We start from the raw sequence: 25,502 nt of genomic DNA, 5'->3' as shown, positions 1-25,502 counted from the left end.
AAGAGAGGATCTGTACTTACAGTACGTTGCCCATGTAGATGTCTTCATCCTGGTCGGAGCCGTACTCTGAAATGGATATTGGTTCCTGCTCCTCCTCTGCTCCCATGGCATCCCCGGCCTCTTCATCAGATTGTTGCCCGAAGATGTCCGGAATGGAGCCATTGTGTTGGCTCTGCATGTTGCGACGTTGAGCCCAACGGTCGCAAAGTGTCGTCTTGGAGCGGAAAACCTGGCACGCGTCGCAGTCCTGTTCTCTGTGCTCCAGAGACAAGCACAGGTTGCACACTTCATGTGAGTCGGTGAGCGGGTACTTTGCGTGACACCAAGGGCAGAATTTGAAGAGAGTTTGTTCAATCGAGTCGGACCGACGCGGGAAGACCCAACGGCCTTCCACGAGCTTTCTAATCAAAAGATTGTTTTTTAGGAACAAATAAGATATACGAAGAATGGGAGACGCGATCGGAAACAATACCGTCAAGGGGGAGTGTCTTGCGCACTGAGGGAAATCGAAGGAACGGTTTCGAACCAGAGCACAGCAATTCACGTTAAAAAAAAAAAATCTTACAATGGAGTTGATGCCCATGCGCACAATCACCGAAAGTAGTCATCTACATCGTGACTGGAAAAGACTTCTTTGAAGAAAAACAAAGTGCAAACATCCAGACCCAACACTAGATGGCAGAAGTATGCAAAGCATGTGATCTACCGCTCGCATGTCTCTTACTTATAAACCCATCCTTCCTCCAACTACTCACTTCAAATCCAAATTGCTAGCTATTCAATAATTTAATACCATTTTAAACATGCTCTCAAGCAATGAAACATATGTATAAGAGCCCAAATGTATAGCAGTGCTACAGAAAAAAAAACTATTAAACAGGAAAACTAGCTGGATGAAAAGAAACGCAAGAAACATACAGGCACTGTGATACAGAGGAAGGAAGGATACTAGGAAGATAACCAGTATTTGCCAGCAATGATGCTCTTAATAGGACTGCTCAGCTGTGGTGCGCTCAACATTGTGGGACTGAAAGGAATGCAGGACATAAGAGTAAGTCTAACAATTAAAAACACTCACTTTGCTGCTCACGGCCAGTACCCTTGTCTTTGGCAGAAACATGGACAATCCCATTGGCATCAATGTCAAAAGTGACCTCAATCTGCGGTACACCACGTGGGGCTGGCGGAATGCCTACCTGTAAAAGAAAGGTGCATTAAAGAACAAATAACCATACCAAATAGAGTTGCATGTCAATTAATGTTTTCTTCTGTTAATGAGAACTTCAGCATGATTTCCCAGAATGTATATACTTTACATAACACATTAGTGGGGTGAACAGAGCCACCATCACCAGGATTGTAAAAAGAATAATGAAAAAAAAGTAACGTTTTAGGTTTCTGAATGCTACGGTTTGCATCAAAAAGAGCCATACACACAAAGGAGCTATAGAGGGATACAGATCAGGCCGCCCTCCCCTCACAGAGAGACCAGTCAGCGAGAGCTGAATTGACTGTTTGGCAGACAAGAGGAAGGGATCATCACCATCTATCCTCCAGATAGTAGGGATATTGAGAGGGAAAAGTAAGACATGAAGAAACGAAGGAAATGTGTCCTGTTTAGCTGTTAGATAAGGAAGGGTGCTATTCAATAGCATGGAGTTGAGAATGTTTAGCTACTGAATGTAGGAGACATTTCTTTAAACAGGGAGTAGAGAACTGGGCTTTTGTTACAGTTAACCACCACTCTTTGCCCCCTTATTAGCTATTAGATTTTCAACCGACATTGCAGGGAGGCCTAATAACTAGACCTTGGTGCCAGTGCTCCTGCTCAAAAACAAGGTAAAGTCTAATTGTGCTACAATGGGTAAGGACTATCACCCATGGAAGTCCCTAGTAAATGGTACTGCAGGTACCTAGAGCAGGGGTACTAATGAGGATCCCTAAGGCCTGCAGCATAGCTTATGCCATCCCACGGGACCACACACAAATTCTACACTGACTGCCAGTGCAGGCCGCGTGACATGGAGCAAACCATGAGTGAAATCAAGATACAACACTCCTGGGTGTCATGCTAAAGTCACTGCCTCTGATATATGCAAGTCACCCTTACAGCAGGCCTGTGAGCCCTAAGGCAGGGTGCATTATATTTTTTAATGACATATCTTCATGAGCAGATATACCTCTGTGATAACTAGTTCTATTGCAAGTGAGCAGGAAAGCCATCTTAAAGTATGTACTGGTCAAAACTAGTTCCCCAACTACATAATAGCTCCACTGAAACATTTGGATTTGGTATTAAACACCTCGTATTAATCAACCCACACTCATTCCAGTGATGGATGTATTAAAAGATGCACCAGAGGGAACCTTATAGGTAACCCCTGAAACCCACCAGCCCTCAAGTGTGCTAGCTGACTAGTTCAGTCCAGCCTGCTGCCACAGACTAGTTTCTCACCTAGGGGAGACAGTCTTTGCCCTCAGCAGCTCAGAAAGCCTGCTATGGAAAGGGTGTTTCCACCCCTTCCCACAGGAGGGCCCGAAGATTAGCAATCCAAGGCTGGGGCGCTTCAAAGAAACTACTGCCTTTGAAATACAGATCTGGTTCCCCGCACAGCCGAAGAAGCCAACCCCCTTTGTCCAGAGCCTTTTGGCTCCTGGACAGGTGGGGACATTAGCTAGTCAGGTAAACATGTCCACCCCAGGCTAGTACCACCCCTAACGTGGCCTAACCTGATGGGGATAAGACTTTTCAGAAGTGGCCATCGTGTTTGCCCATTTATGAATTCTGCGACAGGGTTATGCCCACTTGAAGGAAGCGGACTCTGTATTTACCATACCAAAGTAAGGTATAGTATGCACAGAGTCCAGTGGAACCCCAAGGGTAGGCAGAGGTAAAGTCACACTATTTGTGGTAGTGTGGTCGAGCAGTAAGGCAGTATCAGAGGACAGTGTTAAGGATTTGTTGTACACACTCAGTCAGCAAATGAATTCGCACACTCAAAGTCCGAACATCAGACAAATTGTTTTTGTATAAAGATATTTGTGAGAAAGTGCCATCTTTCTTGCACTGGTATGCCCCCACTTTTTTCTGAACTGCTGATGTGCTTTTACTGAGTGTGCCCTGGGTCCCTGCCAACCAGGTACCCAGGGCCTGTGTTCCTTCCCTAAATGCTGTGTTGAAACTAAAACCCAATTGGCATCCCTAGCCACCTGTCAGCCCCTAGTAAATGGTACCCTAGGTACCCAGGGCATGGTGACCAGCGAAGACCCCTGAGGACAGCAGCACTTATTGTGCCACCCTTAGGGGCCCTGTACCCCGACACCCACATACTGCCTTTGCAGGCTGAGTGTCTAAATACAGAACTAAATAGAGTCGACATGGCACACATCCCTGTGTGCTATGCCCACAGAACCCACTGCCCTGGCATACTTCAGTCAACCCTCTAGCTGGGGGCCCTATGCCACTGGTGCGGGCACAGGTGCATGAGCCCTGTGCCCCTACAGTACCCAGAGCCATTCTTGGGCACTGTAATTGCAGTGATGCCATTAAGAGTATATGGTGCTGGGAGGTTGTCATTACGAACTCCACAGCACCATAATGGCTACACTGAAGACTGACAAGTTTGGTACCAAACTTCTCATCACATTAAACTCGCACTGATGCCAGTGTGGGATTTAATGTAAAATGCACCAGAGGGCATCTTAGAGATACCCCCTGAAAACCTAACCTACAATCTATGTCTGGTCTGAGTGGCTGCAGAGGCTGCCACACAGCAGACCTGTTGCTGGACCCCTGGGTGGGGAGCGCCCCGCTCTCCTGGGCCTGCAACAAAGCACATCCTGTCGAGGTGCTAGGTCTCCTCCCCCAGGATGGGCAGGGAGAAGCTTCAAAGGCATGTCGCCTCTGTGAGCTTCTCCAGACTATTTGCTGTACTCGGCAACTGGCCCCCACCAGTTCCAAACCCCACTCTGGCGGGAAGACTGGCGGGAAACCCTATGTAAGGAAGGGGGGTGTACCAGCCTGTGATAAGCCCACCCCTCAGGTGGGAGAGGCGAGGTGAAGCACGACCCCGGGCTCCGGCCATCTCGAAGATGAGGAGCCCTGCCCAATCACAGGTAGGCTCCTGCCCCACTCCCACATGAGAGGAGCCGGCTAGGGGGTGTACTCATCCCAGGACAGGGACCTATTGGTCCCTGCCCTTGCCCTACCTGTAACACCCCTTAATTTAGTATTTAGGGGCACCCTGAACCTTCCTTCCTCAGATCCCGATAAGAAAAGAAGAAAGAATATCAAGAAGACCCGCCGTGCAGCTGCTAACAGGAGGACACCCACTGACTTGGCCCAAGCCCTACCGGCCTGTCGACCCTGGAACCTGCTCCTGCATAATCCCGGCGACTCCTGCGGACAGCAACCTTGGGACACCCGGAGGACCTGCCTACCTTGACCCTCTTGAAGACTGGGACTCCCATAAGCAGAGGCTCTGCTTCAACAACCACCCCCTGGTGCCAGCCAGAAAGCTCAAGACCTACCCACTCTGCACCCGCCGAGCCCGGCCCGTGCCCGAGTGATTCAAGACCACGAGGACGACCCCCCCGGCGACTGGGACCCGAAGTCCAGTGCCCAAAGACCCTCCTCGACGAACCAGACGACACCTGCAGCCTCAGAACCAGGGACCCCACCAACCGCGACCAGCCGAGGGTAAGATTCCCGACACCAAAAGACACCCCTGCACCCGGCTCCCTGCAGCCCCCTGTGCCTGCCTTTGGGGTACCTACCTCTTCTCAAAGATCCGAACTTACCTCTCGAAATGGTAGTCGCACCTGAAGAATCACCGTCCCAGAGTCTTCAGCCTTTGTTTTTTTTTTACTTTTCCCTTTGAATAAAATTGAGCGCCCGACGGCTCAAAAGCACCCGGCACCCAGATGCCCGAGTGCCTCTGGCTGTGTAACCTTTGTCCTATCCTACTTCCCCCTTTGCCCTGAGCAAGTGACCAGGAGCCCAGCTCCCACAGCCGCGTGGCCTGCTAGCCAGCAGCTACCAACCGGAGGCCCCCTGCCCCTCATTGGATAACATTGGGCCTAACTACCTCTGCACAGGGCTGCGCCGGTGCTGCTGAGGGTGAACCAACTGTGCCTGCCTGACCCTGGGGAACCCCTGAGTCTATGCCCAGGACCCTAACTTCTCCAGTCGAGTACTCACCTGGAAACCGGTTACTCACTTACCTGCCATTGGATAACATTGACTGCTTTGACTCGAAAAATCTTCTAAGTGTGAAGTTTTGAAAACTTAAAATATTCCCATAAAATCAACCGAATTCCAAAGTACTCACCCGTGATCAGGAGAGAAGCCAGTACTGCATCTTGTAGCCCAGTACTGAACCGCAGAAGTGATCCTAGTCGGGTTTACTAGTAACTTAAATTTTCTCCATAGGAATCCATTGTGTGCTTTTTTGTGAAAGTGTCTACTTTTGAAAACTTGATATATTCTTTAAAAATCATACCAAATACTGAAACGTAATAAATAACCTGTTTTAAGTTGAGACCCCAGTGCTGGACCTGGGAACCTAGTACTGGATTACAAAAGTAACAAGATCGTACTTTAATTGCAACCTGAATTTTCTCCCATTGGATAACATTGCCAGATTTTCATTGAAAAGTTAGTGTGTGAACTTTTAAAATAGCTTAATATGCCTTAAACATCACTGCAATAACTAAAATGTTTTTACTAAACTGATTTCAGCTTAGATCCCAGGACTGAATCTAGGATTCAGTCCTGGAACTACCAGAGTAATCTACAAAGTAATCAGCTGTATTTATATAGAAAAACCCATTGAGCTCAATGCTAAATTGTGTTTAGAATTGTGTTGCCTACTGCATCCCCCGTACCTCTTGTGTTTACAAAATGTATTGCCTTTCTGCAAAGTACTCATCTGAGACCTCTCATATTGAGAACAGTATATTTTGATACCTGTTGGTTCTCAATCAATCAATCAAGACATTTATAGAGCGCACTACTCACCCGTAGGGTCTCAAGGCGCTGGGAGCCAGGTCTTGAGCTTCTTCCTGAAGGAGAGGTGGTCTTGGGTCAGGCGCAGGTCGGTCGGGAGGGAGTTCCAGGTCTTGGCGGCCAGGTAGGAGAAGGACCTTCCTCCTGTTGTCGCTCTTCGGATGCGGGGGACGGCGGCGAGGGCGTGACTGGTCGAGCGGAGATGGCGTTTGGGAGCGTAGAAGTTGAGGCGGCTGTTGAGATAAGTCGGGCCTTGGTTGTGTAGGGCTTTGTGTGCGTGGGTGAGGAGACGGAAGGTGATTCTTTTGTTGACGGGGAGCCAGTGCAGGTCTCTCAGATGTCCGGAGATGTGGCTGTTTCGTGGGATGTCGAGGATGAGTCTGGCTGAGGCGTTCTGGATCCGCTGGAGTCTCTTTTGGAGCTTGGCGGTGGTTCCGGCGTAGAGGGCGTTGCCGTAGTCCAGTCGGCTGGTGACGAGGGCCTGGGTGACAGTCTTCCTGGTCTCGGTGGGGATCCACCAGAAGATCTTCCGTAGCATGCGTAGGATGTTGAAGCATGACGAGGAGACGGCGTTGACTTGTCTGGTCATGGAGAGGGAGGAGTCCAGGATGAAGCCCAGGTTGCGTGCGTGGTCCGTCGGTTTGGGTGCGGTGCCCAGGGCGGGGGGCCACCAGGAGTCGTCCCAGGCGGAGGGCGAGGAGCCCAGGATGAGGACCTCCGTCTTGTCTGAGTTCAGTTTCAGGCGGCTGGTCGTCATCCACTCGGCTACATCTCTCATCCCTTCTTGCAGGTTGGCTCTGGCGGCGGCGGGGTCGTTGGTCAGGGAGAGGATCAGCTGGGTGTCATCGGCGTAGGAGATTATGTTGAGGTTGTGTTGGCGTGCGATGGCCGCGAGGGGGCTAATGTAGACGTTGAAGAGGGTGGGACTCAGCGAGGATCCTTGAGGGACGCCGCAGATGACTTCGGTGGCCTCTGACTTGTACGGTGGTAAGCGGACTCTCTGTGTTCTTCCGTTGAGGAAGGAGGTGATCCATTCCAGTGCCTTCTCCTGGATTCCGATGTTGCCGAGGCGCTGCACTAGGGTGCGGTGGCAGACAGTGTCGAATGCCGCGGAGAGGTCCAGGAGGATGAGGGCCGCTGTTTCTCCGTTGTCCATCAGGGTTCGGATGTCATCGGTGGCAGCGATGAGGGCGGTCTCGGTGCTGTGGTTGGCTCGGAAGCCAGACTGTGAGGGGTCGAGGGATCCATTTGTCTCGAGGAAGGCGGCCAGCTGTTTGTTGACGGTCTTTTCGATGACTTTGGCCGGGAACGGGAGGAGCGAGATGGGACGGTAATTCTTGAGTTCGGTGGGGTCCGCTGTGGGTTTCTTGAGTAGAGCGCTGAGTTCTGCGTGCTTCCAGCTCTCCGGGAAGGTGGCGGTGTCGAAGGAGGTGTTGATAATGTCCCGCAGGTGGGGTGCGATGACAGCGTCGGCCTTGTTGAAGACGTGGTGAGGGCAGGGGTCGGTCGGAGATCCGGACTGGATGGAGTTCATTGTGCGGATGGTGTCTTCGGTGCTGATCGGAGACCAGGCGCGGAGGGTGGTGGTGGGTGGCGTTGCTGCGGTTGTGGCGTGCGTCGGTTGGATGCTGAAGCTGTTGTGTATGTCCGCGATCTTGTTGTGGAAGTAGGAGGCGAGGGAGTTGCAGAGGTCTTGCGACGGGGTGATGTCGTTGCTTCCGGCGTTGGGGTTGGAGAGCTCTTTCACGATGTTGAAGAGTTCCTTGCAGTTGTGTGCGTTGTCGTCCAGCCGGTCCTTGTATGCAGTTTTCTTGGTGGCGCGGATCAGTTGGTGGTGTTTCCGGGTGGCCAGCTTGAGGGTGGTCATGTTGTCCATTGTTGGTTCCCTTCTCCATACTTTCTCGAGGGCTCGGCAGTTCTTCTTGGAGCTCTTGAGTTCGTCGGTGAACCATGGGGTTTTTCTGCTGCCGGGTCTGCTGGGCGGGGTCCTCAGAGGGGCGAGTTCGTCCGCGCATTTGCTGATCCACTTCGTGAGGTTGTCGGCGGCCTGGCTGGGGTTCGCTGAGCCGGTAGGAGGGTGCTGGCTCAGGGAGGCGGTGAGCTGGTCGGCTGTGATCTTGTTCCAGCTTCTTCGGGCAACCTGTTGCTGGTGGTGGTGGATCGTCGTTCTTTTGAAGGTGAAGTGGACGCAGCTGTGGTCCGTCCAGTGGAGTCTTGTGGCGTGGCTGAAGGCGACGTCTCTGCTGGATGAGAAGACAGCGTCGAGTGTGTGTCCGGCGAGGTGGGTTGGGGTGGACACCAGCTGCTTGAGTCCGAGGTTGGCGAGGTTGTCGAGCAGGGTGGTGGTGTTACGGTCGCTGTTCTCCAGGTGGAAGTTGAGGTCCCCCAGGAGGATTTAGTCGGCGGAGGGGAGGGCATGCGGGCTGATTAAGTCGGCGATGTCCTCGCTGAATCGTGTGCGTGGTCCCGGGGGTCGGTAGATCAGGGTGCCTCTGAGGGTGGTCTTCGGGTCGGTGTGGATCTGGAAGTGCAGGTGTTCGGCGGTGATAAGGGTGTCGTCGGTGTTGGTCGTGATGCGGATGGTGTCCCTGTGGATGATGGCGATGCCTCCTCCCGTCTGGTTGGCGGTGCGGTCCCTCCGGGTGATCTTGTAGCCATCCGGGATGGCGATGGCGATGTCGGGCGCTGAGGAGGCGTTCATCCAGGTCTCCGTGAGGAATGCAACGTCAGGGGCTGTGGTGTCGAGGAAGTTCCAGAGTTCGATGGCGTGTCTGTGGACGGAGCGGGTGTTGAGCAGGATGCACTTGAGGTGGTTGCTGCTGGTGTTCGGCTTGGCGGGTGCTGGTGCAGTGTCGGTCCGGATGCAGGTGAACTTGCAGGCGTGGCAGCTGAAGGGTCCGTGGGTGTGCCTCGGTGACATCCCGGGATGCCGCCGGTGTTGAGTGTGATGAGTTCGGCGGCGTTGTAGGTCCGTCGGGTGGGCTGGTGTCTTCGGGAGACAGGGGTCCTGGCACTGGGCGCGGTCCAGGCGCGGACGGGCGCAGACAGGCTTACCTTTGGCGCGCCTTCGGCGCACAATCGGCGCGCCCGCTGCGCGTCAACGCTGCGCGTTCGCACGGTCGCCATATATGGCGAAGTGCGCGGGGGGGGGGGGCGGAGCAGCTGGGAGGCGGGAGCGGGGAGGGTACAGAAGGCAAAGGGGCGGGGTTAGCGGCGGTGGCGGGAAGCGGGGAGGGATGACGAGGGCAGTTGGGAACAGGCAATACGAAGTAAAATACAAAGAGCTGGAAAAAAGAAAAACAGGCACTACAGATCGACAAAACACAGTTCAAGGAAACAGCAAATACAACAGGGGCCGGTCAGGCGAGCACGGACCACGCCGCTCTAAGGCAGGGGGCGTGGTCACGCGGCGGTAGCGAGGCAGTCAGGCAGGGTAGGAGCACACGCAGCAGCTGGCGGCCGTGCGGCGCGGGGGTGTCCTAGAACTAGGTCACACTCACCTGCGTCGCACGGTCGCCATATATGGCCAAGTGCGCGGGGGGGCGGAGCAGCTGGGAGGCGGGAGCGTACAGAAGGCAAAGGGGCGGGGTTAGCGGCGGTGGCGGGAAGCGGGGAGGGATGACGAGGGCAGTTGGGAACAGGCAATACGAAGTAAAATACAAAGAGCTGGAAAAAAGAAAAACAGGCACTACAGATCGACAAAACACAGTTCAAGGAAACAGCAAATACAACAGGGGCCGGTCAGGCGAGCACGGACCACGCCGCTCTAAGGCAGAGGCGTGGTCACGCGGCGGTAGCGAGGCAGTCAGGCAGGGTAGGAGCACACGCAGCAGCTGGCGGCCGTGCGGCGCGGGGGTGTCCTAGAACTAGAACTAAAAATAAAACAATTATATCTTTGATATAAAATCAATTGGCCTGGAGTACAGTCTTTGAGTGTGTGAAACCTTTTGCTGAGTGGGTACAACAAATGCTTTACACTGTCCTCTGGTACTGCCTTACTGCTTGACCAAGCTACCACTTTAGAGAGTAAGGTCACACCTTGCTTTAACCTCCGTTATACCTCTGGGGTTTGTGGACTCTATACACACTGTACCCTATCTTGGTCCAGTATATATAGAGCCACTTTCTCACAGTCCTCCCATGGGGTTCTGGAGGTCGCTGGCTGCAGGACAAGACTATTTTTGGCACAGGATCTCTGGAAACTGCAGACGGGCCGGTAGGGCTGGGGCCAAGTCAGTTGTTCTCTGCCGTCTTCTCTGCTGGGCGTCTTCTTTCGTCCTCCTTCGTAGGTTGCGGGAATCTGCTTTCTTGGATCAGGGCTGCCCCCTAAAAACTGTATTTAGGGGATGTTTTAGGGGTCTCGGGGTCAGTAGCCAATGGGCTACTGATCTTCGGGTTACTACACCCTTGGTGTGCTCACCCCACGTGTGGGAGTGAGCACAATTCCTAATTCTGATTGGGGAGTGCCTGCCAGCCGCAAGATGGCAGGCACTGAAGAGGAGGCTTTACCTCGCCTCTCCCACCTGAGGGGTGGTGTTGGAAGAGGTGGGCACACCTTCTGGGCTGGTTAGTTTTTCCCGCCGGTCTTCCCACCGAAAAGGAAAGTGGGTCAGGAAGGGGGCCTGCTCCTGTTAGCAGGAGAGGCTAGGGGGCACATTACAAAGGCTGCCAGGCCTTTGAAGCTCCACTGCCACAGATGGCTCTTCCTGGCCTGGGAAAGGTGTGAACACTTCCGTCCACGAAAGGCTTTGTTTCTGGGCTCAGGGAGCAAATGCTCCCACCCTAGGGGTCCGGAAACATGTCTCGCGGTGGCAGCCCTGATTTTGAAATCTAAAAATATTCTTTAAAAATCGCACGGTACCAAACACTGTTCAGTGAGACCATCAGGGTGCTTTGGAACTCAAATTGGCAAGGTTCCAGCCCATGTACTCTCTATGGCTTCACTGGCACTTGCAATATTCAGGAATAGACCCCAATATTGTAGGGGCATATCTGCTCATGCAGATTTGCCCACACCTGCCTTAGGTCTGGTAAGGACTGCTAGAGAGTAACTTATCTAAATCTTAGGCAGTGCTAGCTGGCATGGCACATGTAGTGTGCCAAGTCGACTGTCATTTGCTGCAGTAGCAGTCTGCATGGTCTAGGTGAGGGGTTCCTAGGGGACACTCTTCAGTCCCAAAGCCCCTGGTAAGCAGGTACCTTATACTAGGGACTTACAGGGAGCCTTACGGCTCAATTGGGGAATAGTTTTTTTAAGGGAAGAAGCACTGGCACAGAGGATCTGATTGGCAGGAACCTGGGCACTACAATCGCAAACACATCACAGTCCAGGCAAAAAGTGGGAGGCTAACCATGTAAAAAGAGGCACTTTCTCACAGACTCGGAGACTAGGATTAACCCACCCATGACAGTTTCATTGCAAGGTTTGAAATTGCCAAGTTTGTTGTCTAGGTGTTTACTTTGTGCTATGTGGTGGAGGTTATCCGTGTTATTTTTTCTTCTGCAGATGCAGAACAGAAGCAGAGCCAGAAGTCTCCGGGCCGAATATCTGAGCTCCCAGTGTTGGCGCCAGCACTCGTGTGGTTGGTTTCAGCATTCAGTCTATTTCGATTGTTGGTACATGGTCCTGATCGCTGAAGAACTGCTTGCCATATCGGTTTGGCTGTTTGTTCATGGACTTGGTCTCATCTTGCAAAGAAAGAGGAGTCCTCATGAGTGGACTGTATTATATGCTCTGGTGGGCCGGGTTGGCTGAGGGGTTTTATGGAAAATGTAGTTTGTATTTTTACTGTTTTATTGGATGTTGAAGTCTTTACAGTTAAGTGAGAGAAGTATAATCCTCACCTCCGTGTCCTTAATAGAACTGAAAATTCTTGACGCGAAGGCTTAAAAAATTCTTTGTGTATCTTATTTGTGAATTACATCAAATAACATTTAAAAAAAAATACTTCTTAGAGTAACACTATGCCATACTAGTTTGACTCAAAGTCTACAGTCACCATTAATGAAGGTGACATTTGTTGGGTGGCTCGGCTAGACAGGCCACCATGGTGGCCGCCTAATCTTCAAACTCTGGGGCCCAGGCTCTAACATCTGCCAAAATCCCTGATGCCGGATCGCATCTGTACCCCTAGCGGCTCTAAGCTAGGGGCACGCTAGGGAATGTCCGAGACCTGCAGTGAGGCTGCGGTTCACCAAATCTTGCCCCCTTGTCGGAGGGGAGCAACCGGTGGGCCTGCAGTGGTGCTAATGCTTCGGGAGGGCCCACAACCCTATAGCTGTGCAGCCTGATCTGGGAGTCGGCCTGCATGTATTGTGGTTGAGTTCCCCCACTTCATTACCTCTCTGCACAGTGGCGATTGCGGAGGGCAACGACCAGACCCTTGGGGTGCCGCGGCTGTGCCTATTACTACATAATAGAGGGGCCGCAGTGCTTTCCCAGCGTCTGCACCCAGGTAGAGGCTGTGGGAGAGTGAAGGAAAAGCCAGTGGATGCCTTCAGAGCCAACTGAGGCCCGTTCCTGCGATCATGGGCCACTACCATGGACCTGCCATCATACTCCCGTGTGATGGGGTGCAGCAGACTGCAGACCAGCCCCCACAGAGCCTACAGGCCACTCCCAAGACTATGCGACATTGGACGCCATTCTTCAAGTGACTGAGACAGAGGAATACTCTTGAAACCAAGATCCATTTGTGGCAGTGGATTTAACCCTACTGCAAGATCACCACTGCATGCTCACAGACCACATTGCCCAATCAGTAAAGACACTAGGTAACCTTGTCATGAGTTCCCTATAAGGCCCACTGAAGTTCTCCCCTTTGTTAGCCTGTCGATTGTAAACAGCTTTTACTTGCCACTTACTTATGTAAATACCAAGAACCTAGTCATCCGGGTCTTGCCGGGTGCACTCAGGTTTACCTAGATCACTTTTAATGAAGGTGAAAAAGTGTAGATGGCACATAAATCATATTTATATTCTGATGCGGAACAGTGCGTTGCTTCCACTGAAAAAATGACTGCTGTGCAGTTGGAAATTCTTAAAGAAAAGCCTCTTTCATAAGGGAAACTCAACATTGTGGATACTCCTGCGCCTGCCTTAGAGGCGGTCACAAAGTTTCTAATGCTAAAGCCCTCCATGCTGGAATGCACTGCGCAGTCGACTGAACTGAAATATTTGCTTCTTGAACTAGAACATATAAATCCTGAATTCCCCACATTTAGTGTGTGATTTGTATTATTGTGTACAGTCCTTTAATGATAATTTACATTATCGGCGGCAGAATGGGGTCAAAGATTCACAACACAATCAAGCATAAAACACTTTGGGTTAAGATGGCAGACCTCAAAGACAGGTAGCAACGGGGTCATGTTACTCATACTTTGAGTTATCAGTGATTTGGACTACACATTGTAGGAATTCTCTGGTTGATGAAGTGGCAAAATCTGCAGTTGCGACCGCTATTGCTGCAATTGCTCGTTCTAAAAGGAGAATAGATTTTGATATCTTGGCTGCTGTTAATGCTAGCAAGGATGGTGCCCCTTTGCCAAAGGGCTTTCCATCTAAGGAAAATGCTACTTACCCAGTATGCATCTGTTCTTGGCGTGTAGAGCTGTAGAATCTCATGCTTGTGCATATATCGCCATCCAGTGTTAAGGCCTGGATCTTTGCACTTGGTTATTCTTCGAAGAAGTCTTTGTAGTCACGAGGTAGGTGACTCCTCCTTTCGGTGATAGTGCGCATGGTTATCGACTCCATGTTCAGATTATTTTCCCGCAGAGGGTGAGAGAATGGAGTAGTAGTAAAGAATAGAGATGACCATGTGTATGTATGAATAGTAACACCTGGAGAACAACAACGACCGCAACACCACCACCCTGCTGGACAACCTCGCCAACCTCGGACTCAAGCAACTGGTGACCACCCCCACCCACTATGCCGGACACACACTCGACCCGATCTTCTCTTCCAGCAAGGACATCGCCTTCAGCCACGCCACGGGACTCCAATGGACGGACCACAGCTGCGTCCACTTCAGCTACAGAAGGACCACGCTCCACCATCACCAGCAACAGGCTCCCCGCAGAAGCTGGAACAAGATCACTGCAGACCAGCTCACTACTTCCCTGAGCAAGAACCCTCCCACCAGCACAACGAACCCCAGCCAAGCAGCCACCAACCTCACGATATGGATCAGCGACTGCGCAGACGACCTCGCCCCGCTGAAGACCCCGCCGAGCAGACCCGGCAGCAAGAAAACCCCATGGTTTAACGACGAACTCAAGAGCTCCAAGAAGAACTGCAGAGCACTCGAGAAAACCTGGCGCAGAGACCCAACACCGGACAACATTACTGCCCTCAAGCTCGCCACCCGAAAACACCACCAGCTGATCCGCGCCACCAAGAAAACCGCATTCAAGGAACGACTGGACAACAACGCACACAACAGCAAGGAACTCTTCAACATCGTGAAAGAGCTCTCCAACCCCAACGCCGGAAACAACGACATCACCCCTTCGCAAGACCTCTGCAACTCCCTCGCCTCCTACTTCCACAACAAGATCGCGGACATACACAACAGCTTCAGCACTCAACCAACGCACGCCACGACCGAACCACCGCCCCCCACCACCACCCTCCGCACCTGGACCCCGATCAGCACCGAAGACACCATCCGCACGATGAACTCCATCCACTCCGGATCTCCGACAGACCCCTGCCCTCACCACGTCTTCAACAAGGCCGACGCTGTCATCGCACCCCACCTGCGGGACATCATCAACACCTCCTTCGACATCGCCACCTTCCCGGAGAGCTGGAAGCACGCCGAACTCAGCGCTCTACTCAAGAAACCATCAGCAGACCCTACCGACCTCAAGAACTACCGCCCCATCTTGCTGCTCCTGTTTCCGGCCAAAGTCATCGAGAAGACCGTTAACAAGCAACTGGCCGCCTTCCTCGAGACGAACGGCTCCCTCGACCTCTCGCAGTCTGGCTTCCGGGCCAACCACAGCACCGAGACCGCCCTGATCGCAGCTACAGATGACATCCGAGCCCTGCTCGACAACGGAGATACAGCGGCCCTCATCCTCCTGGACCTCTCCGCGGCCTTCGACACGGTCTGCCACCGTACCCTAGTACAGCGCCTCAGCAACGTCGGAATCCAGGAGAAGGCACTGGAGTGGATCACCTCCTTCCTCGCCGGAAGGACACAGAGAGTCCGCCTCCCCCCGTTCAGATCGGAGGCCACCGAAGTCATCTGCGGCGTTCCTCAAGGCTCCTCGCTCAGCCCAACTCTTCAACGTCTACATGAGCCCCCTCGCAGCCATCGCACGCCAGCACAACCTGAACATCATCTCCTACGCCGACGACACCCAGCTGATCCTCTCCCTCACTAACGACCCCGCCACCGCCAGAGCCAACCTGCACGAAGGGATGACAGACGTAGCCAAATGGATGTCGAACAGCCGCCTGAAACTGAACTCGGACAAGACGGAAGTCCTCATCCTGGGATCCTCACCCTCCGCCTGGGCTGACTCCTGGTGGCCCCCCGCCCTGGGCAGCGCACCCAAACCAACAGACCACGCACGCAACCTGGGCTTCATCCTGGACTCCTCCCTCTCCATGACCAGACAAGTCAACGCCGTCTCCTCCTCGTGCTTCAACAGCCTGCGAATGCTACGCAAGATCTTCCGATGGATCCCCACCGAGACCAGGAAGACGGTCACCCAGGCCCTCGTCACCAGACGTCTGGACTACGGCAACTCCCTCTACGCCGGAACCACCGCCAAACTCCAGAAGAGACTCCAACGGATCCAGAACACCTCAGCACGACTCATCCTGGACATCCCCCGCCGCAGCCACATCTCCGGACACCTGAGAGACCTGCACTGGCTCCCGGTCAACAAGAGAATCACCTTCCGGCTCCTCACCCACGCACACAAAGCCCTACACAACCAAGGACCAGGATACCTCAACAGCCGCCTCAACTTCTACGCTCCCATGCGCCAGCTTCGATCGACCAGCCACGCCCTCGCCGCCGTCCCCCGTATCCAAAGAGCCACCACAGGAGGAAGGTCCTTCTCCTACCTGGCCGCCAAGACTTGGAACTCCCTTCCGACCCACCTCCGCCTGACCCAGGACCACCTCGCCTTCAGGAAGCAGCTCAAGACCTGGCTGTTCGAGCAGTAGCGGACCCCCCCTCCCCCCCCCAGCGCCTTGAGACCCTCCGGGTGAGTAGTGCGCTATACAAATGCTCTGATTGATTGAACAGAACAACTACAGCAGCTACAGGTACCCGGGGAGGTGGGTGGGCGCATGAAATTCTACAGCTCTACATGCCAAGAACAGATGCATACTGGGTAAGTAGCATTTTCCGTTTGACGCATGTGAGGTGAAGATCACATGCTTGTGCATAGACTATAGAGCAGTCTCCCCTAAGCAGAGGCTATCCTGTAACTGATGGAGTCATCTGAAACAGCGTGCTAAGTACTGTGCTTTTATGGATTCTTGGAATCCTAATAAAGTTATTTTGAACTTGAACTACTGCTTGACCCACATTAGCTTATTGTCTTGCTAATACATCTACACAATAGTGTCTGGTGAATGTGTGTGGTGTAGACCACGTTGCAGCTTTGCAGATATCAGTAATAGGGATATTCCCTTGGAAAGCCATAGCCCCCAACTTGCAAGTGGAATGTGCTCTAGGGGGTACTGTGAGAGTCCTTTTGGCTTTATCATAACAAATCTGAAGAGATTTAACAATCCACCTAGCAATAACTGATTTGGAGATAGGATTGCAATTGTGAGGTGGTGCCAAAGCGACAAAGTCGTTTGGTTTTACAAAATGATGTTGTTCTTTCAGTGTAATACAAAAGAGGTCTTCTGACATCTAAGGTATGAAGAGCTCGTTCTGCAAAAGAGTCAGGTTGAGGGAGGAACACCGGTATTTCAACCGACTGATTGAGGAATTTGAGGTTGGTACGGAGAACTACTATCTTTGTGTAACTGGTAAAAAGGTTCTTCTATGTTTAATGCCTGAAGTTCACCCACTCTCCTCAATGAAGTTATTGCAAAGAGGAAAGCTGTTTTCCAAGTGAAGGAACTGTAGTTCAGATCTGTGCACAGGTTCAAATGGTGGACCCAATAACCTTGTGAGGACTAAGTTAAGATTCCATACTGGGGCAGGTGAAGTCTTGGTGGTATAACCTTTTTTTAGTCCTTCCATAAATGCTTTGATGACAGGCACTCAAAATAACAAGTGTTGCCTATTTTGAAGGTAGGCTGCTATTGTAGCAAGATGCAGTTTGATGGATGTATAGGCCAATGCGGACTGCTGCAAATGTAATAGGTAGCACAGTATGTTCTGTAGGGAAGTTGATATGATTGTTATTGCAATAGATAACAAAACGCTTCCATTTGGCTGCGTAGCAGGCCCTTGTGGTAGGCTTTCTGGTCTCTCTAATATTGTTCATACAGTCTGGTGGAAGGTTTAGATAACCAAACTATGACTTCAGGAGTCAGATCGCAAGGTTCAGTTGTTTGGGAACTGGGTGTTTGATTTCTCCATGGCTCTGTGTGAGGAGACTGGGAGTTGCATAACATTTTTGATGTGGTACCAGAGAGAGAGTTCCAACAGGGTTGTGAACCAGGGTTGACGTGCCTATGTTGGAGCCAATAGTATTAACGTGAGTGATGTGTGCATGAGTTTCCGAATCACTGATGGAATGAGTGGGAGAGGCGAAAAAGCATAAGCAAATATCCCAGACCAGTTCATCCATAGAGCATTGCCTTTGAACAACATGTGTGGTTACCTGGAGGCGAAGCTTTGGCATTTTGCATTTTCGGGTGTTGCGAACAGGTCTATGTGAGGGACTCCCCAGGCTTGGAAGTATGGGTGGAGAACTGGAGGATGTAGTTCCCACTCGTGTATTTGATAACTTTGCCTGCTGAGGAGATCCGCAATCTGATTGTTGACTCCTGGGAGGTGTTCCGCTAGGAGATAAACATTGTGGTGAATTGCCCACCTCCAGATGTCTTGGGCTAAGTGGAACAGTTGTAGAGAGTGTGTCCCCCCCCTGCTTCTGTATGTAATACATAGCTGTGATGTTGTTGGTCAAGACTAGTACAGCTTTGCCAGACAGGTGATCTTGAAAGGCTTTGAGGGTTAGAAAGGTTGCCATGAGCTCTAAATCACGGATGAGAAGCAACCATTGCTGTGGGATCCACAGTCCTTGCACTGTGTGTTGTTGAAGATGAGCACCCCATCCAGTAAGAGATGCGTCCGCTTTTAACACTGTCTGTGGAATCGGGTCTATGAACAGCCATCCTTTTGGCAGGTTTTGTTTGTTCCACCACTGCAGAGAGTGAGGAGTATGGCCGCTTACCCAACACTAGATCGGTTAATAGACCATGTGACTGGTTCCACTGACTGACTAAACATTCCTGAAGTGGACACATGTGTAACCTGGCGTGAGAGCCGATCATGATACAAGATGCCATCATTCCCAGCAGTCACCTAAACACTTGAGCCAGAAGTGATTGAGTGGCTTGAAATTTGAGAATTGGCGCTTGAAGGTTTCGAATTCTGGCTGCATTGGTAAACGCTACAGCCCTTTGAGTATCCCGAGTGGCTCCTAGGTAATCCTGAACTTTGTTTGGCTGAAGATGTGATTTCAAAACACTGACTAAAAACCCTAGATGGTGAAGCAGCTGAATGGTTTCATAAGTGTGCTTGCGACCTGTTGGTATGTCCTGGCTTTGATGAGCCAGTCATCCAGATAGGGAAAGACATGTATGCTTAGTCTTCTGAGATGCGCAGCTACTACCACCAGACATTTTGTGAAGACTCTGGGGACCGTGGTGACTCCGTATGGGAGCACCTTGAATTGGTAATGTTGATACCATAAACCTGAGAAATTTGCGGTGAGCCGGATGGATTGGAATATGAAAGTAGGAGTCCTTTAAATCTAGAGTAGAAAGAAAGTCGCCCTTTTGCAAAAGAGGGAGTACCTGTTGTAGTCTTAACCATGTGGAAGTGGTCTGATTGTATGTATAGATTTAGTTCTCTGAGATCCAATATGGGTCTGAGAAGCCGTACTTTTTTTGAATTAGGAAGTAAAAGTAGACGTCTGACCCTTGAATGTGGTGGTACGGGTTCTACGGCTTGTTTTAGTAGTAGGAATTGTACCTCCTGTTTGAGAAGCGCTAGATGATGCGGTAAATGTTTGTGTGACTTTGGGGGAATGTTTGGAGGAGTGTTGATTAACTCCAGGCAGTAACCAGAATGGATTATTTTGATAACCCACTTGTCTGTTATGAACTGCCACTTTGGAAGACATTGTGACAGTCGTCCCCCCACAGGTGTTAAATGGTAGAGGGAACTATGGACAAGTTAAGCTTTGTATTGGAGGGCAAGCTACGTGTATTGGAACCTCTACCTCTGCCCTTGCTGTTGTTTCCTCTGTAATTGCCTCGAAAGAAACCCTCGGAACCTGAGGGTTGGTTATTGCCGCCCTTATAGGTGGACGCAGTGTCGGAGGAAGCATTTCTGGACCCTGCTTGATAAAAGGAGCGACAAAAGAACCACGCCTCGTGGAAACTGAAGGGCTCCCATGGATTTAGCCACTTGGGTATCCTTTTTCATCTTGTCAAGTGAAGTGTCTACCACCGGCGCAAAAAGGTGTTCCTTGTCAAAGGGTGCGTTTAATTTTGAGGTCTGAACCTCTGGTTTAAACCCTGATATGCGCAACCAGGGGTATTTTCTTAAAAGAACACTAGTGTTCACCGCTCAGGCAGATGTATCAGCAGCATCTAGGAAACATTTAATTTGGTTATTAGAAATTAACTGTCCCTCACGTACAAGGTCTTGCGCTTTTGATTTGTGTTCTTGGAGTAGAAATTGGATGAGTTGTTCCCAGTGTGTGCGGTCATACCTTGCTAGCAACGCTTTCGTATTACAAATGCGCCAGAAGTTAGCTGCCTGGTAGGCTATCCTTTTCCCTGAAGCATCAAGGACTTTAGACTCGTTATGTGGGGGTGGTGCGTCCCCAGTATTCTGGGAGTTTGCATTTTTACGTGCATTAGAAACTACTAATGAGTCTAAGGGTAGTTGACCTTTTATGTAGGCTGGATCCAATGGTGCAGGCTTGTATTTTTTATCTACCCTAGGGGTAAGGATACATGCTTCAACAGGTTCCTTAAAAATATTATCTACATGTCTGGCCATTACTTTCTACATGGGCACCATGGGTGTAGACTTTTGTGTGTGTGTTTAGTATCTCGAAAAGAAGTCCTCTTTAAGTGATTCTCTATGGAGAGGGACCCTATGGTATGTATCAACAAATCCTGCACGGTCATGTGGTGGAGAGGGCAGAGTAGGATATATGTCCGGATCGTGGTCAGTTGGCGAGTCAGTATTCTAGTCATCCCACACATCTCCGGGCTGATCGTCATCATTATCGTCCCCATCCCCCTCACCCTGATTGTCAGGTGTATGTGGTGGTGAGTGCTCAGGTGAAGTTGGCACAGGCAGAGACTGGGGTAGAGGAGGTGAAGGAAGAGTAAAAGGATTTGTCCCAAAAGTTCTCTTTAAAGGAATGTGGTGTTCCTCTTCTGTAGTAGCACCCCTCTTTAAAGTCAAACCAGTGGTAAAATGTCTAGTTTTTGGATGTATAACCAGAATTTTCTGTTTCAGATCTAATTTGTCAAGCGGATCACCGAAAGCATGCTTTTAGGTGACTTCGGCATTTGTCAGTTTTGACGGCGAAGGTTTTGGGGCAGATGGTTTCTGGGTCTGAGTTTTCAGATCCGAAGTGGTTTTTGGTGCCGGACTTCTTCTTCCACTCCGAAAGTTCTGTCTCGTTGCCCGATTTGGCATGGGGCTTTTCGGAGCCGGAAGGCTTTTTGGTAGGCTTCGGTGCAGAGCCTGAACGCAGGGCTTCAGAAGCTTGATCTCTGTGTAGACCGGGGCCTGAGGGCACGGGCTGGTCCAGAGCTGCCTTCTTCGATGGAAGTGGAAGTTGGGGCAAGGTAGGGACTGTACTTGCAGTATATTGTCCATGCGGGAAGTCTTCATCCTCGTCTGAGCTGTTGACGGAAACAGAGTTCTTCCTGTTCCTCCTTGGCTCCGCTAGGGTCGCTGGCTTCCTCTTCCTCCGATTCAGGTCAGGAATAGAGTCTGTCTGTTGTCTCTGCAGGTCACGTTCTTCGGACCCGGCGGTCACAAAGTCTTTTTGGAGCAGAAAGCTCAGCATGCATCGCAGTCTTCTTCACTGTGTACAGGTGACGAACACAGGTTTCACACGGCGTGTGAGTCGGTGCGCGGGTATTTCACGTGGCACCGGGGGCAGAACTATCCTAACGGTAGCTATGGAGAGTAGCCTTCAGGCTAAGTCTCGAAGGAATGTAAAGCAGCTTCGTTTACCAGATTATAACCTCCTAAATGACCAAATGAAAGGGGAACCACACAAGGAATATATAAAATATATGTTTTTATTACTAAACACGCTCTACTAACCTATTTATGAGATTAGAGAACAAGATACACAATAGAACTTCAGTAAATAGCACAATGTGCAATGGGCCCCAGGGAGAGACCAAACCATATATTGAAAAAGTGGTATAACAACCACGACTTGACTAGACACGGTGTCTAGAGCACGTAGAATCGCTGAGACCCCAAGAAACCACCCAAGGTAGTGACACAGGGGACCCGCGGGGGAAGCGTGCAGTGTGAGAACACAGCCACGAGCTCCGTACAGTCCTATGGGAAACTCACGGTTGGAAGATTAAAAATTAAGGACACTTTGGAGAGAACTTAGAACCCTCCAAGTCTAAAAGGGTTTGCTCTAAGGCCAGCACCCATGTGAGCACCGGAGTACTCGTGTTACCTCACCCAGGGAAGCCGGGCGCATAGGTGCCAAATGGTGGCGGGAATCGTCGCAGCTGTCAATGGCGAGTTGCTGCAAATTGCTGCTGCCGTGGAAAGGAAAAGTGTCCGGTGTGATCCAAGCAACATTCCTTTTGTTACCACTCCAGGAGTTGGTGATTGTTTGATTCCCAACCAAGACCACAGACTACCTTTAGTCATAGCTGTGCATAATGGTGCTGCTTCTGCACATGCCAGTGTTGCAGCCACAATTTCGCTGCAACAGCAACGGTTTATACCAAAAGGCCAAAAAATATGTCCTATTGTGACATTCGTCAACAAATTAAAGCTTCCACCATTGCTCGTCCACTGCAGACATGATAATTTCCAAAAAAGCCTTTTGAATACATTTGACTGTGGTCCACTGATTTTAGATACTGTGCATACATTTATATTAGTTGCAGATGATTCTTACTCCAGGTTCCTCTGGATATGGCCACAGCATTCAGCTAATGCTGGCACTGTTATTAAAGACCTGCAAGCAAGTCTTTATCGGAACACATGTATGCAGTACATTTCACTCAGACCAGGGCCTGGCATTCCCTGCTAAAGCGTACCGGGATACTATGGCATCCCTGGGTGTACTGGTGCATTCTTCTTCTCCATACCAGCCAGATGGCAATTCTGTTATGGAGAGGATGTACAATGAATTAAAAACAGTCCTGAACAGCTAAAGTATTTGGCACAGGGCATAGTTGGATCCACCACCTATATGGGGTGCAGCAAGCACTTAATCTCACTAAATGATCTCTGGGTGGCCGGACCCCATACCAGGTCCTTTCTGGCACCAATATGCACGTTCCGGACCTTGATGGTCCAACCATTGTAGAATAAGCCACACCCTTTGACAAATGATTGCTGTGCTGTCTTACAGGATATACAAAACTTCTGTAACACCCAATCTAACAAGCAGTTGAAGACGTCTACCTCTGCAGAAATCAAGGAGAACCAGAACCTTCAGTCTGCATTCCGAAAGTTGGGGATCTCGTGCAAGAGAAGGTGGCGATGAAAAAAGAGTTTGGCCCATAATACTGAGCTCCTGTGCCAGTCCTTGGCGTTCAATGTACAGGAACTAATCTTGTTACCACTTCTCGGTTCTAAAGGGAATCGCTTTGTCTCTGTTGATCACATTATGTGGCAGATTCCGAACAGTAGAGGCGTTTTGATAGTTCCCCAACACCTCTTTCTACAAAACTGGAAATCCCTCTATAGCTAGTGAGTAACACCGAAGCAGTTTCCCCCCCAGCTTGGGCACCCTCCAATCCGGGTTAGGGATTGTGACCACTCCCCCAAGTGGGGTGAGCACACCAAAGGTATAGTCACCCTAAGGTCAGTAGCCCATTGGCTACTGACCTTGAGACTCCTAAAACTCCCCCTAAAGCACAAGTTACTTACCTTCGGTAACGATATATCTGTAAGAAATAGTAGTTTGTGTTAGATTCCTTACCTTAGAATATCCCCAGGCGTCAGACTGGATCCGGAAAGTTTTGCGTAGCAGTACACCTGCACGTCGGTAGGCGTCTGCGGCTCCGCGTCCGTCGTCGGAATGACGTCAGAGTACTTATATGCCGCCCTCGCGCGCGGACATCCGTTCTTATACACAGCTTTTCCGCGCCAGAACCGCAGAGCCATGATAAAAACCGACACTGGTGCCATGAAACTAGGGCCCTCAAAGGGAAGAACCTTAACCCTAGATATCGGTTCGCAGAACGGGGAGGATGGGTTGGGCGGTAAGGACTCTAACACCAACTACTGGTCCTTACAGATATATCGTTACCGAAAGTAAGTAACTTGTGCATCTGAAAGAAACAGGTTAGTGTTCGATTCCTTACCTTAGAATAGATACTCCAGCAATACCAACCCCGGTGGTGGGTCAACGAACCAATGATCACACCAGAAAGTCCTGGAGAACAGAACGGCCGAAAAAGACATCTCTCCGGACTTGGCTGTCCAGGCAGTAGTGTCTAGCAAACGTGTGCAGCGAGGCCCACGTAGCTGCCTGACCGGTGTCCTGCAAGGGGACTCCCCGACCCAAGGCAGTAGTAGCCGCCGTGGCCCGAGTGGAATGGACACGCAGCCCCACAGGAGGCTCCTTTTTAGCCAGAGTATAACAAGCCTTGATGCACAAAATGACCCATCGAGAAATGGTTAGTTTGTGCACCGCCCATCCCTTCTTAGCACCCACGTAACCAACAAAGAGCTGGTCATCCACCCGGAACTGGCGAGTGCGGTCCAGATAAAATGAGATCGCACGTTTTGGGTCCAGACGATGGAGCATCTCTTCCTCCTTCGAAGGATGCGGAGGCGGAAAGAAGGTGGGCAAGGTGATGGACTGCCCGATGTGGAAGGCTGTGACTACTTTGGGCAAGAAAGAGGGACGTGTCATCAAGACCACTTTGTCCGGAATGACAGAAAGGAAAGGAGGTTTAGAAGAAAGAGCCTGGAGCTCACTCACTCTCCTGACAGAGGTGATGGCAACCAGGAACGCAGTCTCAAGAGTAAGAAGACGGAGAGGACAATTGTGAAGTGGGTCAAAGGGAGCACACATCAGATAAGTCAAAACAAGATTCAAGTCCCACTGAGGCATCACGAAAGGAACAGGAGGAAACATGCGAGTGATGCCCTTCAAGAATCTATTTACAACAGTGGGCTTGAAAAGAGAAGGCTGATCAGGAAGCTTTAAGAAGGCTGAAATGGTAGAGAGGTAGCCTTTTGATAGTGCCCAGAGCAGAGCCCTGCTGGGCAAGAGAAAGAAAAAAAGAGGAGAACCTCTGAAAGGGAGGCAGAGAGTGGATCCACAGCCTTTGCTGTGCACCATGCCACACATTTGTTCCACCTGCAGGCGTATACCGTTTTTGTGGAGGGACGCCTGGCTGCCAGAGGGACGCCTGGCTGCCAGAATGACATCACAGACTTCAGGAGGCAAGTCAAATGGCCTCAACTGCCGCCGCTCAATCTCCACGCATGGAGTTGGAGGCTGGACAGGTTCGGGTGGAGGACCGTCCCCTGCTGCTGCGACAGAAGGTCCTCCTGAAGAGGCGGACGAATCGGGGGATCGACTGACATGCTGAGTAGCTCGGGATAACAGTATCTTCGTGCCCAGTCCGGAGCCACAAGGATGACTTGGGCCCGGTCGCGCCTGATCTTCAGCACTCTGGGCAGAAGTGGTATAGGCGGAAAGGCGTACAAAAGACCGCAGCTCCACTCGCAAAGAAAAGCGTCTCCGAGCGAGTGCCGCCTTGGAAATTCCAACGCGCAGAACTGAGGACATTGCGCGTTCTCTTCTCAGGCGAATAGATCTAACCAAGGCTCTCCCCACTGCCGAAAGAGACCTTGCGCCACGTCAGATTTCGGACGCCATTCGTGATCCATCATGCACTGGCGGCTGAGTTCGTCCGCCCTGGCGTTCAGGGAGCCTGCCAGGCGTTGAACCACCAGGGAGACGCCCTGGTGTTCCAGCCATTGCCAGAGGCACAGAGCCTCCTGACAAAGGGTCCACAACCCCACCCCGCCCTGTTTGTTGCAGTACCACATGGCGGTGGTGTTGTCCGTGAACACCTGCACTA

General features: G+C 51.1%; 1 protein-coding gene across 1 annotated transcript in view; it reads right to left on the bottom strand.

The window, feature by feature from the left end:
- HSPA9 (heat shock protein family A (Hsp70) member 9) overlaps positions 1-25,502 on the bottom strand; it is a 360,992-nt gene that overhangs the window by 95,599 nt on the left and 239,891 nt on the right. Inside the window, exon 13 of the mRNA XM_078653348.1 lies at positions 1,079-1,196. Coding sequence (XP_078509474.1) covers positions 1,079-1,196 — 118 coding nt within the window. The remainder of the gene's footprint in view (positions 1-1,078; positions 1,197-25,502) is intronic.

This window comes from Lissotriton helveticus, chromosome 7 (assembly GCF_964261635.1).
Source record: "Lissotriton helveticus chromosome 7, aLisHel1.1, whole genome shotgun sequence".
NCBI classification, from domain to species: domain Eukaryota; kingdom Metazoa; phylum Chordata; class Amphibia; order Caudata; family Salamandridae; genus Lissotriton; species Lissotriton helveticus.
The sequence above is the reverse complement of the archived record's forward strand: the minus strand, read 5'-3'. Positions and strand labels throughout refer to the sequence as shown.